Below are 20,254 nucleotides of genomic sequence, written 5' to 3' on the forward strand. Positions count from 1 at the left end.
AAATGATGAGAAACGAGGCTAACTATTTTTTTCTAAATTTCAAAAAACATGGGCTATAACCCATCGTTTTTGTCATTTCGTCATTTTTTCCAAATCCTCAAAAATGATGAAAAACGGCGCGCTATAGTATGCCGTACGATATGGGCTATAGCCCATGGTCCAAAATGATGAGAAACGAGGCTAACTTTTTTTTTTTTTTTTTTCAAAAAACATGGGCTATAACCCATCGTTTTTGTCATTTCGTCATTTTTTTCAAATCCTCAAAAATTATGAAAAACGGCGCGCTATAGTATGCCGTACGATATGGGCTATAGCCCATGGTCCAAAATGATGAGAAACGAGGCTAACTTTTTTTTTTTTAATTTCAAAAAACAAGGGCTATAACCCATCGTTTTTGTCATTTCGTCATTTTTTTCAAATCCTCAAAAATGATGAAAAACGGCGCGCTATAGTATGCCGTACGATATGGGCTATAGCCCATGGTCCAAAATGATGAGAAACGAGGCTAACTTTTTTTTTCAAAATTTCAAAAAACATGGGCTATAACCCATCGTTTTTGTCATTTCGTCATTTTTTTTAAATCCTCAAAAATGATGAAAAACGGCGCGCTATAGTATGCCGTACGATATGGGCTATAGCCCATGGTCCAAAATGATGAGAAACGAGGCTAACTTTTTTTTTTGAAATTTCAAAAAACATGGGCTATAACCCATCGTTTTTGTCATTTCGTCATTTTTTAAAAATCCTCAAAAATGATGAAAAACGGCGCGCTATAGTATGCCGTACGATATGGGCTATAGCCCATGGTCCAAAATGATGAGAAACGAGGCTAACTTTTTTTTTCAAAATTTCAAAAAACATGGGCTATAACCCATCGTTTTTGTCATTTCGTCATTTTTTCTAAATCCTCAAAAATGATGAAAAACGGCGCGCTATAGTATGCCGTACGATATGGGCTATAGCCCATGGTCCAAAATGATGAGAAACGAGGCTAACTATTTTTTTCTAAATTTCAAAAAACATGGGCTATAACCCATCGTTTTTGTCATTTCGTCATTTTTTCCAAATCCTCAAAAATGATGAAAAACGGCGCGCTATAGTATGCCGTACGATATGGGCTATAGCCCATGGTCCAAAATGATGAGAAACGAGGCTAACTTTTTTTTTCAAAATTTCAAAAAACATGGGCTATAACCCATCGTTTTTGTCATTTCGTCATTTTTTAAAAATCCTCAAAAATGATGAAAAACGGTGCGCTATAGTATGCCGTACGATATGGGCTATAGCCCATGGTCCAAAATGATGAGAAACGAGGCTAACTTTTTTTTTCAAAATTTCAAAAAACATGGGCTATAACCCATCGTTTTTGTCATTTCGTCATTTTTTAAAAATCCTCAAAAATGATGAAAAACGGCGCGCTATAGTATGCCGTACGATATGGGCTATAGCCCATGGTCCAAAATGATGAGAAACGAGGCTAACTTTTTTTTTCAAAATTTCAAAAAACATGGGCTATAACCCATCGTTTTTGTCATTTCGTCATTTTTTCTAAATCCTCAAAAATGATGAAAAACGGCGCGCTATAGTATGCCGTACGATATGGGCTATAGCCCATGGTCCAAAATGATGAGAAACGAGGCTAACTATTTTTTTCTAAATTTCAAAAAACATGGGCTATAACCCATCGTTTTTGTCATTTCGTCATTTTTTCCAAATCCTCAAAAATGATGAAAAACGGCGCGCTATAGTATGCCGTACGATATGGGCTATAGCCCATGGTCCAAAATGATGAGAAACGAGGCTAACTTTTTTTTTTTTTTTTTTCAAAAAACATGGGCTATAACCCATCGTTTTTGTCATTTCGTCATTTTTTTCAAATCCTCAAAAATTATGAAAAACGGCGCGCTATAGTATGCCGTACGATATGGGCTATAGCCCATGGTCCAAAATGATGAGAAACGAGGCTAACTTTTTTTTTCAAAATTTCAAAAAACATGGGCTATAACCCATCGTTTTTGTCATTTGGTCATTTTTTTTAAATCCTCAAAAATGATGAAAAACGGCGCGCTATAGTATGCCGTACGATATGGGCTATAGCCCATGGTCCAAAATGATGAGAAACGAGGCTAACTTTTTTTTTCAAAATTTCAAAAAACATGGGCTATAACCCATCGTTTTTGTCATTTTGTCATTTTTTTCAAATCCTCAAAAATGATGAAAAACGGCGCGCTATAGTATGCCGTACGATATGGGCTATAGCCCATGGTCCAAAATGATGAGAAACGAGGCTAACTTTTTTTTTCAAAATTTCAAAAAACATGGGCTATAACCCATCGTTTTTGTCATTTCGTCATTTTTTTCAAATCCTCAAAAATGATGAAAAACGGCGCGCTATAGTATGCCGTACGATATGGGCTATAGCCCATGGTCCAAAATGATGAGAAACGAGGCTAACTTTTTTTTTCAAAATTTCAAAAAACATGGGCTATAACCCATCGTTTTTGTCATTTCGTCATTTTTTTCAAATCCTCAAAAATGATGAAAAACGGCGCGCTATAGTATGCCGTACGATATGGGCTATAGCCCATGGTCCAAAATGATGAGAAACGAGGCTAACTTTTTTTTTTGAAATTTCAAAAAACATGGGCTATAACCCATCGTTTTTGTCATTTTGTCCTTTTTTTCAAATCCTCAAAAATGATGAAAAACGGCGCGCTATAGTATGCCGTACGATATGGGCTATAGCCCATGGTCCAAAATGATGAGAAACGAGGCTAACTTTTTTTTTTGAAATTTCAAAAAACATGGGCTATAACCCATCGTTTTTGTCATTTCGTCATTTTTTTCAAATCCTCAAAAATGATGAAAAACGGCGCGCTATAGTATGCTGTACGATATGGGCTATAGCCCATGGTCCAAAATGATGAGAAACGAGCTAACTTTTTTTTTCAAAATTTCAAAAAACATGGGCTATAACCCATCGTTTTTGTCATTTCGTCATTTTTTAAAAATCCTCAAAAATGATGAAAAACGGTGCGCTATAGTATGCCGTACGATATGGGCTATAGCCCATGGTCCAAAATGATGAGAAACGAGGCTAACTTTTCTTTCAAAATTTCAAAAAACATGGGCTATAACCCATCGTTTTTGTCATTTCGTCATTTTTTTAAAATCCTCAAAAATGATGAAAAACGGTGCGCTATAGTATGCCGTACGATATGGGCTATAGCCCATGGTCCAAAATGATGAGAAACGAGGCTAACTTTTTTTTTCAAAATTTCAAAAAACATGGGCTATAACCCATCGTTTTTGTCATTTCGTCATTTTTTTAAAATCCTCAAAAATGATGAAAAACGGCGCGCTATAGTATGCCGTACGATATGGGCTATAGCCCATGGTCCAAAATGATGAGAAACGAGGCTAACTTTTTTTTTCAAAATTTCAAAAAACATGGGCTATAACCCATCGTTTTTGTCATTTCGTCATTTTTTCTAAATCCTCAAAAATGATGAAAAACGGCGCGCTATAGTATGCCGTACGATATGGGCTATAGCCCATGGTCCAAAATGATGAGAAACGAGGCTAACTATTTTTTTCTAAATTTCAAAAAACATGGGCTATAACCCATCGTTTTTGTCATTTCGTCATTTTTTCCAAATCCTCAAAAATGATGAAAAACGGCGCGCTATAGTATGCCGTACGATATGGGCTATAGCCCATGGTCCAAAATGATGAGAAACGAGGCTAACTTTTTTTTTTTTTTTTTCAAAAAACATGGGCTATAACCCATCGTTTTTGTCATTTCGTCATTTTTTTCAAATCCTCAAAAATTATGAAAAACTTTGCGGAAATTGCGAAATTTTGGAAATTTGAAAATATAGTATGCCGTACGATATGGGCTATAGCCCATGGTCCAAAATGATGAGAAACGAGGCTAACTTTTTTTTTCAAAATTTCAAAAAACATGGGCTATAACCCATCGTTTTTGTCATTTCGTCATTTTTTCTAAATCCTCAAAAATGATGAAAAACGGCGCGCTATAGTATGCCGTACGATATGGGCTATAGCCCATGGTCCAAAATGATGAGAAACGAGGCTAACTATTTTTTTCTAAATTTCAAAAAACATGGGCTATAACCCATCGTTTTTGTCATTTCGTCATTTTTTCCAAATCCTCAAAAATGATGAAAAACGGCGCGCTATAGTATGCCGTACGATATGGGCTATAGCCCATGGTCCAAAATGATGAGAAACGAGGCTAACTTTTTTTTTTTTTTTTTTCAAAAAACATGGGCTATAACCCATCGTTTTTGTCATTTCGTCATTTTTTTCAAATCCTCAAAAATTATGAAAAACGGCGCGCTATAGTATGCCGTACGATATGGGCTATAGCCCATGGTCCAAAATGATGAGAAACGAGGCTAACTTTTTTTTTCAAAATTTCAAAAAACATGGGCTATAACCCATCGTTTTTGTCATTTCGTCATTTTTTTAAAATCCTCAAAAATGATGAAAAACGGCGCGCTATAGTATGCCGTACGATATGGGCTATAGCCCATGGTCCAAAATGATGAGAAACGAGGCTAACTTTTTTTTTCAAAATTTCAAAAAACATGGGCTATAACCCATCGTTTTTGTCATTTTGTCATTTTTTTCAAATCCTCAAAAATGATGAAAAACGGCGCGCTATAGTATGCCGTACGATATGGGCTATAGCCCATGGTCCAAAATGATGAGAAACGAGGCTAACTTTTTTTTTCAAAATTTCAAAAAACATGGGCTATAACCCATCGTTTTTGTCATTTCGTCATTTTTTTCAAATCCTCAAAAATTATGAAAAACTTTGCGGAAATTGCGAAATTTTGGAAATTTGAAAATATAGTATGCCGTACGATATGGGCTATAGCCCATGGTCCAAAATGATGAGAAACGAGGCTAACTTTTTTTTTCAAAATTTCAAAAAACATGGGCTATAACCCATCGTTTTTGTCATTTCGTCATTTTTTCTAAATCCTCAAAAATGATGAAAAACGGCGCGCTATAGTATGCCGTACGATATGGGCTATAGCCCATGGTCCAAAATGATGAGAAACGAGGCTAACTATTTTTTTCTAAATTTCAAAAAACATGGGCTATAACCCATCGTTTTTGTCATTTCGTCATTTTTTCCAAATCCTCAAAAATGATGAAAAACGGCGCGCTATAGTATGCCGTACGATATGGGCTATAGCCCATGGTCCAAAATGATGAGAAACGAGGCTAACTTTTTTTTTTTTTTTTTTCAAAAAACATGGGCTATAACCCATCGTTTTTGTCATTTCGTCATTTTTTTCAAATCCTCAAAAATTATGAAAAACGGCGCGCTATAGTATGCCGTACGATATGGGCTATAGCCCATGGTCCAAAATGATGAGAAACGAGGCTAACTTTTTTTTTTCAAAATTTCAAAAAACATGGGCTATAACCCATCGTTTTTGTCATTTCGTCATTTTTTTAAAATCCTCAAAAATGATGAAAAACGGCGCGCTATAGTATGCCGTACGATATGGGCTATAGCCCATGGTCCAAAATGATGAGAAACGAGGCTAACTTTTTTTTTCAAAATTTCAAAAAACATGGGCTATAACCCATCGTTTTTGTCATTTTGTCATTTTTTTCAAATCCTCAAAAATGATGAAAAACGGCACGCTATAGTATGCCGTACGATATGGGCTATAGCCCATGGTCCAAAATGATGAGAAACGAGGCTAACTTTTTTTTTCAAAATTTCAAAAAACATGGGCTATAACCCATCGTTTTTGTCATTTCGTCATTTTTTTCAAATCCTCAAAAATGATGAAAAACGGCGCGCTATAGTATGCCGTACGATATGGGCTATAGCCCATGGTCCAAAATGATGAGAAACGAGGCTAACTTTTTTTTTCAAAATTTCAAAAAACATGGGCTATAACCCATCGTTTTTGTCATTTCGTCATTTTTTTCAAATCCTCAAAAATGATGAAAAACGGCGCGCTATAGTATGCCGTACGATATGGGCTATAGCCCATGGTCCAAAATGATGAGAAACGAGGCTAACTTTTTTTTTTGAAATTTCAAAAAACATGGGCTATAACCCATCGTTTTTGTCATTTCGTCATTTTTTTCAAATCCTCAAAAATGATGAAAAACGGCGCGCTATAGTATGCTGTACGATATGGGCTATAGCCCATGGTCCAAAATGATGAGAAACGAGCTAACTTTTTTTTTCAAAATTTCAAAAAACATGGGCTATAACCCATCGTTTTTGTCATTTCGTCATTTTTTAAAAATCCTCAAAAATGATGAAAAACGGTGCGCTATAGTATGCCGTACGATATGGGCTATAGCCCATGGTCCAAAATGATGAGAAACGAGGCTAACTTTTTTTTCAAAATTTCAAAAAACATGGGCTATAACCCATCGTTTTTGTCATTTCGTCATTTTTAAAAAATCCTCAAAAATGATGAAAAACGGTGCGCTATAGTATGCCGTACGATATGGGCTATAGCCCATGGTCCAAAATGATGAGAAACGAGGCTAACTTTTTTTTTCAAAATTTCAAAAAACATGGGCTATAACCCATCGTTTTTGTCATTTCGTCATTTTTTTAAAATCCTCAAAAATGATGAAAAACGGCGCGCTATAGTATGCCGTACGATATGGGCTATAGCCCATGGTCCAAAATGATGAGAAACGAGGCTAACTTTTTTTTTCAAAATTTCAAAAAACATGGGCTATAACCCATCGTTTTTGTCATTTCGTCATTTTTTCTAAATCCTCAAAAATGATGAAAAACGGCGCGCTATAGTATGCCGTACGATATGGGCTATAGCCCATGGTCCAAAATGATGAGAAACGAGGCTAACTATTTTTTTCTAAATTTCAAAAAACATGGGCTATAACCCATCGTTTTTGTCATTTCGTCATTTTTTCCAAATCCTCAAAAATGATGAAAAACGGCGCGCTATAGTATGCCGTACGATATGGGCTATAGCCCATGGTCCAAAATGATGAGAAACGAGGCTAACTTCTTTTTTCAAAATTTCAAAAAACATGGGCTATAACCCATCGTTTTTGTCATTTCGTCATTTTTTCTAAATCCTCAAAAATGATGAAAAACGGCGCGCTATAGTATGCCGTACGATATGGGCTATAGCCCATGGTCCAAAATGATGAGAAACGAGGCTAACTATTTTTTTCTAAATTTCAAAAAACATGGGCTATAACCCATCGTTTTTGTCATTTCGTCATTTTTTCCAAATCCTCAAAAATGATGAAAAACGGCGCGCTATAGTATGCCGTACGATATGGGCTATAGCCCATGGTCCAAAATGATGAGAAACGAGGCTAACTTTTTTTTTTTTTTTTTCAAAAAACATGGGCTATAACCCATCGTTTTTGTCATTTCGTCATTTTTTTCAAATCCTCAAAAATTATGAAAAACTTTGCGGAAATTGCGAAATTTTGGAAATTGAGGAAATTGAAAAATACGATGGGTTATAGCCCATGTTTTTTGACATGAGTCTTTGCCGGTTTGAACCGGCACACTTCTACTAGGTATACTACGGATATCATTTGACTTATCCACTGGGCCATTGAGGCACACAAACATGGTGAATTTCTGGGCTGCTTTAAAGTTGTCCTTCTGGAAATCAGTGTGTAAAGCAAAGTGTCACAGTTTTGACCAGGATTTGAACCCTGGACCTGTGGCTCTCAATGACAGACTCTCATCACAGTGAGCTAACTGCTGGATACTACTACAAAGCTTTTTTGTTTGTTTTCTTCTTCTGAAATCGGTCTTGAACGTAAAGATATGAGTCAGGTTCGAACCGGCACACTTCTACTAGGTATACTACGGATATCATTTGACTTATCCACTGGGCCATTGAGGCACACAAACATGGTGAATTTCTGGGCTGCTTTAAAGTTGTCCTTCTGGAAATCAGTGTGTAAAGCAAAGTGTCACAGTTTTGACCAGGATTTGAACCCTGGACCTGTGGCTCTCCAGGACAGCCTCTCATCACAGTGAGCTAACTGCTGGATACTACTACAAAGCTTTTTTGTTTGTTTTCTTCTTCTGAAATCGGTCTTGAACGTAAAGATATGAGTCAGGTTCGAACCGGCACACTTCTACTAGGTATACTACGGATATCATTTGACTTATCCACTGGGCCATTGAGGCACACAAACATGGTGAATTTCTGGGCTGCTTTAAAGTTGTCCTTCTGAAAGTCAGTGTGCAAAGCAAAGCATCACAGAGACACATGAATAATGTGGGATTTGAACCGTGGACCTGTGGATGACAAGTACAGCCACTCATCACACTGAGCTAACTGCTGGTTACTACAACACAGATTTTCTGTGCTAGTTGATGTTAGTGTGGAATGCAAAGTGTCAGTAAAGATTTGAGTATGTCGGGGTTCGAACCGGCACACTTCTACTAGGTATACTACGGATATCATTTGACTTATCCGTTGGCCCACTGAGGCACACAATCATGGGGAATTTCTGTGCTGCTTTAAAGTTGTCCTTCTGAAAGTCAGTGTGCAAAGCAAAGCATCACAGAGACACATGAATAATGTGGGATTTGAACCGTGGACCTGTGGATGACAAGTACAGCCACTCATCACACTGAGCTAACTGCTGGTTACTACAACACAGCTTTTCTGTGCTAGTTGATGTTAGTGTGGAATGCAAAGTGTCAGTAAAGATTTGAGTATGTCGGGGTTCGAACCGGCACACTTCTACTAGGTATACTACGGATATCATTTGACTTATCCGTTGGCCCACTGAGGCACACAATCATGGAGAATTTCTGTGCTGCTTTAAAGTTGTCCTTCTGAAAGTCAGTGTGCAAAGCAAAGCATCACAGAGACACATGAATAATGTGGGATTTGAACCGTGGACCTGTGGATGACAAGTACAGCCATTCATCACACTGAGCTAACTGCTGGTTACTACAACACAGATTTTCTGTGCTAGTTGATGTTAGTGTGGAATAGGAGGGGCCTATATCACGAAAAACGCCATAAATCACGAACGGAATGTCCAATCCATCCGAAATTTGAATCGCATGTCCGGGGTGGGTCGTTCGACCGAGTTCCGAAAGCAATTCCATTTTCATCCACAGGGGGCGCCGCAAACGCGATAAATGTAACCGTCTGTCGGGAAAACATGAATTTCGGGGGTCAAATCCCCTCCGAATGACTTACACGCGATCTGAGGCGTGACTCGAAACTGTAACAGGCTGGCGAGATCAGCGGGAGGGGTATATATGTAAGCCGCTGCGGCAACCACACTCTGCAATTTTTTTAAATTGCGACCTTTCTAGTTTGCTAATGTTTCTCATCGTCCGCAACACTACATTTTGTCAAAAGTGTGACACACAGACAGACAGACATGATCTGCTAGGTCTCATAGTAAGTGCTCACTGCATTCGCAATGACAGGATGTATTTAAAAACGCCCGCCCTCCCCTCCATTAAAACGTGGCCTCCTGGTGTCAACACGGTCTCTGGGATTTGATTGATGTCCTGGAGGTTCAGGCGAGGGCCATGGGGGTTTCACATGATGTCATCAGTTTGAGCCAGAGGGAAGAATTTGACCTGTGACCTGTAGGGAGGGGGAGAGAGGGGGTCTCCCTGGCGTGGTGACAGGTGGTACCTCCATATTTCTATAGGCTCTGGTTGCTACCCGAACGCAACTATTTATGGGACTCGTACCTCTCGCCGCTCAGATTTGATCGTGGTGCAATGTCCCCCAACCTCCTCCCATGGCATGTCATTGCTCATTAGTGTTTTAACCCTGCTGTTCTCAAACTTCTTATTTTCATTTCAAGGACCCACCATGCATTAAACCTTAAGGCCATGGACCTATACATAACATACATCTGACAATGTATATAAATCTCCATTTATACACTGTTAGAGAGACCGGGCGTAAAGGGTCCATTTGGTTCCATTTGTCAGAGTTACAGATCGACCTGTACATTTTTGGTTCCTATAACTATAAATAATTCTTATGCTGGGGACCCCCCTCGTCAACGCCTGGGGTTCCCCGCGATTAAATAAGGACATAATACGGGTCAACGGTATTGTCTAATACAAGTTGAATGTATAACGAAAGGAGTTTGAAAGGAGCCAACACTGTGGCTGCCGTGAGCCGAAGTGCCACTTGTGGGACTTTGGCTCAATCGGAAGCCACAGTTTGGGGTCATTTAGTTTTATCGTGCATACAACTTGCGTATATTTTACCTTTCGCTTGCAATATGATTACATAAAAGTACTTTTATGTTGTGCCAAAGCTCCACCTACTGTGTTGCGTTGCTTTTTTCGTCAGAAACCATGAAAAACGACATACTATGGTATGTCAGTTTTCATTATTTTCATAATTTTCTTTTATCGTCGAAAACCATGAAAAGGGACATAATACTACTATACTAGTATACAATAGGTCCACTGACACTGACAGTGAAAACGTCATACTGGAGTCAACACAGCCATCTAATTATAACCCTAACAGCACGCGGAAGCCACGTAGTCGGAATGCCACTCTGTTCCCTACTTATAGACATAATGTACATTGATGATATAAAGTATTCTTATACTCGTTTATAGGAAGTTTAGGTGAATTTACCTGGTTGGACTTCCTCCATGCCTGACATCACAAAACTGCTCGACTGAATGTTGGGGCCAGGGCACATTTACCTGTTCAAACACCCATTTTCTCCTCTATGACAATGCCAAGTCATATCATAAGGGCTGTTTTACATATTATTTGCATCCAGAATTTTTCATTATCGGTTACCCTGCCTTCAACATTTTAAACCCCAATATGGAGTGACATTACTGGCTTTTCACATGAAAGTGCAGCTCAACAAGCTCCACTGAGGGACTCTGTTCAACCATATATACTAGGGTTTAAGTGGCTCAACTATGACTTCTTGTTGAATGTTAAACTGCTCTAAGGTTTCACTGTCATTGACATGTTGCGTCATCCATTGAATCATCCATCCTTTGACAATAGGGACTTTAAGCAACGACGGCTACGGCTGTCCGCTCCGGCAACCGGAAATGGATCAGTGCTCGATACATAAACCTGCTTGCCGTCGCAGCCCTTTCTACTACGGCATAACCTACACTTACACGTAGTGTCTACAACGTCATGTCATAACCATGTTTATTGAAATTATAGCTGTCATACATTTACACCGATTGCTCCATCACCTCTCTTATGCTGTGTAATGTGTTGGCATGCTCTGAATGAAAAAATAATACTAACACCATATTAACAATGTTTATTAAAACGGTTTTAGAATAATACAGATTGCTCCAGCACCTTCCTCTTTCCACTGCTGATCATGTCCAGCGCATGTAAGAATTAAGCAATATCTGTGTTTATGTTTGACACATGCTGCATAGACGCGTCACCATCGGAACGAAAGAACCCGTCGCCGACGGCTGTTTGCTTAACGATTTTGACAGCTATGGCGATTGTGTCATAGCCGTACTTCCGCCTAGTGGAGCCGTCCTGAAAACAGTCATTGCTTAAAGTCCCTAGTACTGAGTAACAGCTGCAACACCCCAGCAATCACACACACAGCCCCTGCAACACCCCAGCAATCACACACACAGCCCCTGCAACACCCCAGCAATCTCATACACTCCCTGGGTTGGTAAGTCGCTCAGCATCACAGACAAACAAGACTTTCTCAAGGTTGGTGTTTAATATTGTGTCTCGACTTCATGCGAAATTCAGGTCTCAATCTGGAGAAGCCGTGATTTACAGGTTTGTCACGTCTTTTGTGAAGAATGGACATTCTGAATGTACAACTGTCTTGAGGTGCAACGCAAACAAAATGCAATAAGAAAACATCTTCAGTCAAGCTGACTGGCTACTTCCAGCAAGTGAGAGTAAGAGTGGACTAGCATTGACCCTGTGTGGTTTGGTAGTGCAGCTCCATCACAGTGACTATTCACATGGAGAATGTGCTGTGCCTGTGACTCTGCATGCCACCCTGCGGACCAGTACTGTGACCCTGGTTTAGGGGACACAAAGCTTTGCTTTGCTCACATCAGTTCAGCACAATTTGTTTTATTTCAGGACAACTCACTGATACAATTTCGCGTGACAGTTTTGTGTGTGTGTGTGAAGATTCTACTCCAGTCCAAAGGTACTGGTCTCTTCCACGGCGGTGAGCAGTTTGTCATACAGCATGGTGTAGGATGGATAGGGAGGCAGGTCCAGACGATTGAAACACGTGTGAGCCCTAAAAAGCACACACACACACACACACACACACACACACACACACACACACACACACACACACACACACACACACACACACACAGTGTTCACAGTGTTTTCTTTCACGTTTTCTTTCACGATACTATAGGTTCATGAAACGATTTCTTCAGTGTTTTCTTTGGCGGAAGCCACGTGTGATTTTTAACCCGCCACAGGTGATTTTTAACCCGCCCCAAGTTAGTTTTAAGTAACCCAACATGCATGTCGGGAGCGACAGTGTTGTCGGACTCACGACTGTAGGACTGTTGGTACAGTATGTCTAACCAACGTACAGCATACACCACCAAGAACACAATCTGTTGGTATTGTTTCTACCAAACTCTCAAAATGCTGTGAGCTTTTACATTTTTGGATGATGAAATGGTTTGGTTGTGACATGTTGTAGTCAGTTAGTAGCATAGTGTTTTAACATAGTTTTAAATGTAAGCCCTATAATTTGAATAAATGTAGGATTTTTGCATGCCATCATGTTTTATGGGGTAGTCAAGTCAGCGCCGTACCCATTCCTATATCCGGCCCTGGTTTCGACAACATTGAAACACTGTCACACTTTGTTACTGACTTTCTTTACCCCACAATAATCTGACCTGGGTAGTGCGGTGGTCTTTCCCCACTTCTCTATGCAGAAGCGCCGCAGTCCGTTGGACCCTCGTAGAGCACTGAAGCCATCGTAGGGAACGCTGGACGTCCCCGTCACAAACTGGAGGAGCCTCAGCCGCTGCTCGTTGTTGAAGCGCTCCACCGCCATCCAGAACCAGCGGATCACGATGTGGCCGTCATGGTAACCTGTGTACAACAATATATTCTATAGAATTTCCCAAACACTGGGTTGGGACCCATATGTGTGTTGCAAACCAATTTTTCTGTCTCACAAATATATATAGTTTTAAAAGATTTTTTTTAAAGAGAGAAAATAAATAATTAAAAAATAATAATAATAAACTAACATTTTTCAAAACAATGTCATAAATAAATACAGAAATCAAAGAATAAATAAAAAAACGCTGAAGAAGCGCTGAAAAAATTCTACTGGTTCTGCCGAGTGAAGACCCGCCCTCGCTGTGGTTGCCAATAGCAGTAATTTCATTTCGGGACCGGAAGTTCAAAGATGGCGGATTTCAATTCAAAGAAAAAGTAGCTTCAAAACAGTTTGTAGAAACCAATGGGGCTCCCCTGTCCATACATTGTACTGTCTATGAGACAGACAGACCTCCTCGATACTCTGTGTTGTTCCTCCAGTCGGTCAGGTCGATCTCGGCGGTGCCGGCGATGACCAGCTCCAACTCCCTGGCGTCGAACACTGAAACCATCCTGCTGTCAATCACCTGGACAACACACACATGAACACATGTTAACACACACACACACACACACACACACACACACACACACACACACACACATCAACAAACATGTTGGAAGGCCATTTTAAGAATGGCCTGAATTCCTTTCAAAGAAAAATTACAAAATTGCACACACACGTACCTCATAGAAGCCCCTGACCAGTGCCTCGGTCTGCTGGACCACACCCCTCTCCACTCTCCATTTGACCATCCGGTCGATGTACTCCTTCTTGTTCTTCTCTGTTACGTTGATGTTGGCCCCGCCCCCCTTCAGCTCTCTCTCTGTCACCTGGAAGACAACACATCGGTCACCTAAGAGACAAAACATCTGTCACCTGGAGGACAAAACATCTGTCACCTGGAAGACAACACATCTGTCACCTGGAAGACAACACATCTGTCACCTGGAAGACAAAACATCTGTCACCTGGAAGACAAAACATATGTCACCTACATCTACAAGATGCATCTTTCACCTAGATAAAACATACAGTATCTGCCCATATGGGCTGATATTGATATTGCATAATATTGGCTGACTGGAAACACTCTGCTACACCAGTGGGTCTCAAAAGTGTGGTCCAGGTACACTAATGGTTCCTTGAGGGGGTTCCAAATGGCCCCTTACGGGTGTGTAACTCTGAGAGTGTACAAATGGAACCATAGTTCCATGTGTACACTCTCAGAATTAGAGAACTGTAAGGGTCCATTTGAATCCATTGTGTACACTGTCAGAGTTACAGACCCGTAAGGGCCGATACATACTCCCATTTCGGCGCTGTAGTGCCGAAATGATTTCGGCTCGTCAGAAATTTTCAGTAGCACCGAAGAGCCGACTTTAGGACGGTACCCGCCCCCCCGAACCTCAAATGACGTCAAATTGTAGGCTCTACAGCGCCGAAACGACTTTTATTCGGCTCTAAAATAGGAGTATGAATCGGCCCTAAGGGTCCATTTGGTTCCATGAGTACACAGCTGACATAGAGAGACAGTGCACTGACCTGTCCAAACACCTCCTCGTTGACAGTGAAGGTCAGCTCAAGGACGTCAGTGATGTCGTTGTCCTTCATCCACTGCAGGGACTGGTGGAACTCCTCATCCAGGTACTCCAGGTCACTGAGATCTGTCGCTCTGCATGCACACAAATTTAGTTTATAAATGTTCTTAAAATGACACTGTCCTCACAAGTGTGCGTTAGTGTAATGTAGTGTGTGTGCGTGCCCACGTGTGTGTGCCCACGTGCGTGCGTGTGTGTGTCTGTATGTGTGTTTGTGTGTCCATACGTGTGTGTACGTGTGTGTTCAGGATCTCGCTGAGAGTTTAATTTGATACATTCATTACAAAAAGCATCGATCCAACCGCCCCAATCAGCCGCGGGGCCCCGCATCGAGACAACCGAAACATTCATTCATAATCATATCAGGAGGAAGGTGATATTTATATTAGCAGCAGCAGGCTGCAGCTATATTGTAGGCTATTCGCTGAGCTGCGGTTTCTCAACATAAAGAGGAACGGCAGTGGCGTGCACAGACATTTAGAGGGGCAGGTGCTCAAGTGGAAAAAAGGGGCACCTAGCACATGGAACCGGCCGGTTGCCTTAGCCCATTCTGACCTGAGATCAGATTCTAGAAAGGTCTTCTACATCCCGACAGTTTTCTGAAAAAGCTATGTTTCTATGTCAGTCGTTCTTCGATTTTTCAAAAATGTTGGATGGCCTATAGGTGAGGAATGTTGTTTTTCCAGTTCTAGATGGGAGATCATTAAGATGCTGATTCATCCTTACTTCCTTCCTTTCAAGCAATGGAATTTAATTGAATGCCTGGAAATGTACCATTGTTTTGTCTGTAACTATAGAGTTTTTTCCACTTTTGATCTAAGGGGGCAAAGAGGTTGATTTAGGGGGGAAAACACCTCCTTTGTCCCCCGTGGCGCCGGGCCTGCAAATCCAAAAGTAGTGTGAAATGCAGCCTCGAGCCTACTGTTGTGGTCTTGTGGAGCTGCTTGATCACCTCCTCCTCCTCCTTTCCCCAAATTGCCAATCCCAATAAATCCAAAAGTAGTGTGAATACTTCCACAGCCTAATTACTAAAGGATAAACTATCTGATAGGGTTACCATATTCTGAATGACCAAAAAGAGGACACATGCGCGCGTGCATGTGCACATTGTGCGTGTGCATGTGTCGTGCATGCACGGTTCTGTTTGAATTAATTGCAATTCAGATTGCAAAATAATCTATAACAAAAAAGGTTATGCTCCTAAATTTCATCAAATATGCTGTATATTAGTTACGTATTTATTTAAAGCAGTGGCTCTCAAAGGTGTGATCCAGGGACCCTCATGGTTCCTTGACGGGGTTCCAAATGGACCCATTATAGGTCTGTAACTGAGAGTGTAACACATGGACCCTTACAGGTCTGTAACTCTGAGTGTACAAATGGAACCAAATGGACCCTTACAGGTCTGTAACTCTGAGAGTGTACAAATGGAACCAAATGGACCCTTACAGGTCTGTAACTCTGAGAGTGTACACATGGACCCAAATGGACCCTTACTGGTCTGTAACTTTGAGAGTGTACAAATGGAACCAAATGGACCCTTTTATAACTTTTAACTCTGATACTTTACAAATGGAATCAAATGGGACTCCAAATGGGTCCATTTGGTTTTACTCTCAGAGTTATGGGGGTCCTTGAAATTAAAAAGTTTGAGAACCTGTATGCAATGGTTTATCTCTTATAAAAAGAGAGACCTGCCTATTCTCCAAACCATCATATCTTATGCTTTGCTTGGTTGTACAAATTAATATTCGGTCAATTTAATTTGCAGAAGGACTCGCCTCGCGCACAGCTGCCTTGTCTGTGTTGTTGACATGGGCTTGCAAGACAGAACTTTTATTTGTGACAGACACATAGTTCCTTTGCAGACAATACAATCTGCATCTCATTGGTCAGTCACAAAGCTAAGAAAACAATAGCCTACTTTTTCTGCATGTCAATGATGAGAGTTCTTTTGCAATTCAAGCTTTCCTCACGGAGAGCAGACAACACAACAGTCTATCCGCAGACAGCGGAGCAGACCATGCTGTCAGCGTGCATGCAGTTATGAATAATACACATTCCGGGGTTCGGGCTGAAAGTCCACCTCCCACAGTGTTTTTCCACTACGAACCATTGAACGTGCATTGTAATACACATTGGTCTGAATGGTCTGTGAGCGTACAGATATGTGTAAAACCCTGGACATTTGAAGGAATTTCCCCCAAAAGAGGATTTGTCCGGGCAAAAGAGGACGTATGGTAAGCCTATCAGTCTTCTCCGAAATCTGTCAATCTTTGTCAACTCAGCTCGTGTTGACAACGCAATGTAAACAGAAACAGAGTGTCATACCAAAAGTGGTGACCTATATAATCCTGTACATTAAAATCAACACGCGATCCTGCAGTAGACAGGCTTAGAAGGGCCCTGTGAATTCACGACATTAAGGGGTAAGAAACCATCCCGGTCGCGTGGTTCATGTAACGCGTGTGTCACTGTGAAGGACTGGCCTCATTAAGTGAACGCAGTTGGCGTAAGTAGACGCCAACATGAGGCGTAAGTAGACGCCAACATGACGATTTTGACGCTGACAACAAAGTCGCGTAATTGAAAATTAAAGTTAAGTTAAATAATTTTGGCAAATAATTTTGGCAAATAATTTTGGCAAATAATTTTGGCAAATAATTTTGGGGGGCAAATTATTTTGGGGGGCAAATTATTTTGGCAAATTAAAGTCGCGTAATTGAAAATTAAAGTTGCGTAATTGAAAATTAAAGTCGCGTAATTGAAAATTAAAGTCGCGTAATTGAAAATTAAAGTCGCGTAATTGAAAATTAAAGTCGCGTAATTGAAAATTAAAGTCGCGTAATTGAAAATTAAAGTTGCGTAATTGAAAATTAAAGTCGCTGTTGAGCTTGCGCAAGAATGTGTTATTTCATATAAATGGGTATTGTACTGTAAATATGACAGTTGTATGAATGCAAAGTAGTGGTTGATGTCTGGACAGGCATGCTGTTGGTGTTGTGCATGGTGAGATGTGTGCAAACGGTGTGGTTTTGCATACGACGTACGTGTGTGCATGTGTGTGTGTGTGTGTGTGTGTGTGTGTGTGTGTGTGTGTGTGTGTGTGTGCGTGCGTGCACGCTTACAGTCTGAGCAGTGCCTTATAGAAAGGCCTGGTGAAGAATGCATCCAGCAGGTACTGATGGATCAGAGCCAATCCCAGAATACGACCACTGAAACGGAACCTAACACACACACACACACACACACACACACACACACACACACACCGGTTGTGATTAATTAGGCACATAATGATTCACTGAACGTTTTTTTAAACAATTTTACTTTCAAATGACTGAAACAACTATTATTTATCTTACAAAAATCATGTATTTTTAACAACTACATTTATTTTATCCTCTATTCAATACTATCAAATTATAAATTAAACAATGTTTTTTGTTATAAACACAGTTACAAAGTTACATACTATGCCGTTCTTTAGCTAGTATATTGGAACTATAATCGCACCATTCCAGGTGGTTTTCCACGAAGGCAGACATGGGGCTGATCTGGACAGTGTAGGTGTCGTTGGCCGAGTACTCAAACAGGCCGTAGTACGGATTGAACAACTCCTGAGACAACAAGAAGAAGAACTCTCGGGACGGGCCGCTGTAGTCTAGCCTGCAGAGACACGCACACATGCACGCACACACACACAGTGGGAACAACTGATAAAGGTGACAGTGTGTGGTGACAAACCTTTTAGCTCAAGACCTGAGAGAGAAAATTGACGTTTTGCCCGGGACCAAGTGAAAATAGGAAATATCTCAAATAACTGTCTGCAAACCAGGTGAGTAAATGTTATTTACCCCTCCTCTCCCGTGAAGGTGATGTACAGTTTGTTCCTCTGCAGTTCTTTACGTGAGTAGGCAATCACCTGGTTGAAGGTCCCCTCTAGAAGATTGTCCCTACGCACCACCAACCTGGAAGCACACGCATAATATTACTACCACCATCCTGACACCATTATAAATAATATTACAACCACACCAAACTGTAAGCACAAACATCTTAACGTTTTTTTGTGATTGAACTGGAACAGAACAACTTGAGTTGAAGGGTTAAAACTAAAAGTGATAACTTATAAGTTTCGAAGGGTGCAAGGGTACAAGTGCTACAGTGTTGATACCAAACAATGTGTATTTACCATTGTATGTTTACATGGTTGTTTGTTTATTTTTCAATATAAGAGCCAGCAATAATTTTACATTTAACCCCTTTTAACTCATTTAGCATTCCCCACATAGTCTTACTTGATCTTCCCAGGTCCTTGTCCGTAACCTTTGGCCTCCAGCTTCCTGTAGAAGTTTCGTAATTTGGCCTCAAAGTCTCGTCTGTAGGGGGCTGGCGCCCTGGCCCTTTGTGTACCTGTACACGCACGCACACATGTATGCACGCACGCACACACACGCACACACACGCACGCACACACACATCCGCCAAAAAAAAATACCTCACTGTCACACCAGAGAAACCTAAATTGCACACATACAGTAAGGTTCACCTCAGCAGTGTCACAGGAGTGTTTAACACTTAACACTTAGTTTCAGATTCTAGAAGGTTTTGGGTTACCCATCATATTGGAAATGAGCCACAATGTGTGTCTGTCATGTACTGTAGGTGCAGGGTGTCAGTAGAGCACGCACCTTTACCTGGAGAGCTGTGTGGAGAGGAACCTGGAGAGCAGCGAGGAGAGAAGGTGATGCCAGGATGGACGGATAGAGGGACGTACGACATGATGTCCTCCTCAAATAAACTGAAACATACACGCATCACATGATGTCCTCCTCACTTCACGTCCGCTATACAATTACAGTACCAGTGGATCTCAAACATTTTACGTTCAAGTACCATCATAACCCTTACGGGTCCATTTGTCCACTCTCAGTGTTACAGACCTGTAAAGGTCCATTTGTCCACTCTCAGTGTTACAGACCTGTAAAGGTCCATTTGGAACCTGCTGTATGAGGGCAGGGAGGAAAAGAAAGATCTTCTACCTAGAATAATCCACACCTCTTCTAGTGATTCTCAACTAGCTTAATTTGAAGGACACCTTCCTGCCCCAAGCACACAGGGGGCCATTGTACAGGTGTTGATGTTGCAGATGAATGAATGTAGAGTGAACCCCACACCCACCTGAGTAACATGACCACACCCACCTGAGTAACATGACCACACCCACCTGAGTAACATGACCACACCCACCTGAGTAACATGACCACACCCACCTGAGTAACATGACCACACCCACCTGAGTAACATGACCACACCCACCTGAGTAACATGACCACACCCACCTGAGTAACATGACCAGGTCAGCATCACAAGACATCTTCTCCAGCCGCTGGGTTCCCTCTGTCCTGATATAGTGGATCTTCTCTCTGCACGCACACACATACGCATGGCACGCACATACACACATGCACAATCACAAACAGCGCAATAATGCACACACATGCACGCACACACAAAAAAGTTCA

General features: G+C 40.9%; 1 protein-coding gene across 3 annotated transcripts in view; it reads right to left on the minus strand.

Annotated features, from left to right (window-relative positions):
• Window positions 1–11,723: 11,723 nt before the first annotated feature.
• hecw1b (HECT, C2 and WW domain containing E3 ubiquitin protein ligase 1b) overlaps window positions 11,724–20,254 on the minus strand; it is a 38,139-nt gene continuing 29,608 nt past the window's right edge. For 2 of the 3 annotated variants that reach the window (XM_080778684.1, XM_080778683.1), the window contains exons 26-36: window positions 20,072–20,155; window positions 19,421–19,530; window positions 19,028–19,142; window positions 18,584–18,697; window positions 18,243–18,395; window positions 17,855–17,953; window positions 14,671–14,800; window positions 13,812–13,958; window positions 13,537–13,651; window positions 12,914–13,112; window positions 11,724–12,285 (exon numbers count right to left, since the gene is read on the minus strand). In XM_080778684.1, the coding sequence (XP_080634810.1) occupies window positions 12,174–12,285; window positions 12,914–13,112; window positions 13,537–13,651; window positions 13,812–13,958; window positions 14,671–14,800; window positions 17,855–17,953; window positions 18,243–18,395; window positions 18,584–18,697; window positions 19,028–19,142; window positions 19,421–19,530; window positions 20,072–20,155 (1,378 nt within the window). In that variant the 3' untranslated portion in view covers window positions 11,724–12,173. The remainder of the gene's footprint in view (window positions 12,286–12,913; window positions 13,113–13,536; window positions 13,652–13,811; window positions 13,959–14,670; window positions 14,801–17,854; window positions 17,954–18,242; window positions 18,396–18,583; window positions 18,698–19,027; window positions 19,143–19,420; window positions 19,531–20,071; window positions 20,156–20,254) is intronic. The other variant, XM_080778685.1, reaches the window with a different exon arrangement.

Source organism: Protomyctophum bolini, assembly GCF_963924005.1.
Source record: "Protomyctophum bolini genome assembly, chromosome: 12".
NCBI lineage: Eukaryota > Metazoa > Chordata > Actinopteri > Myctophiformes > Myctophidae > Protomyctophum > Protomyctophum bolini.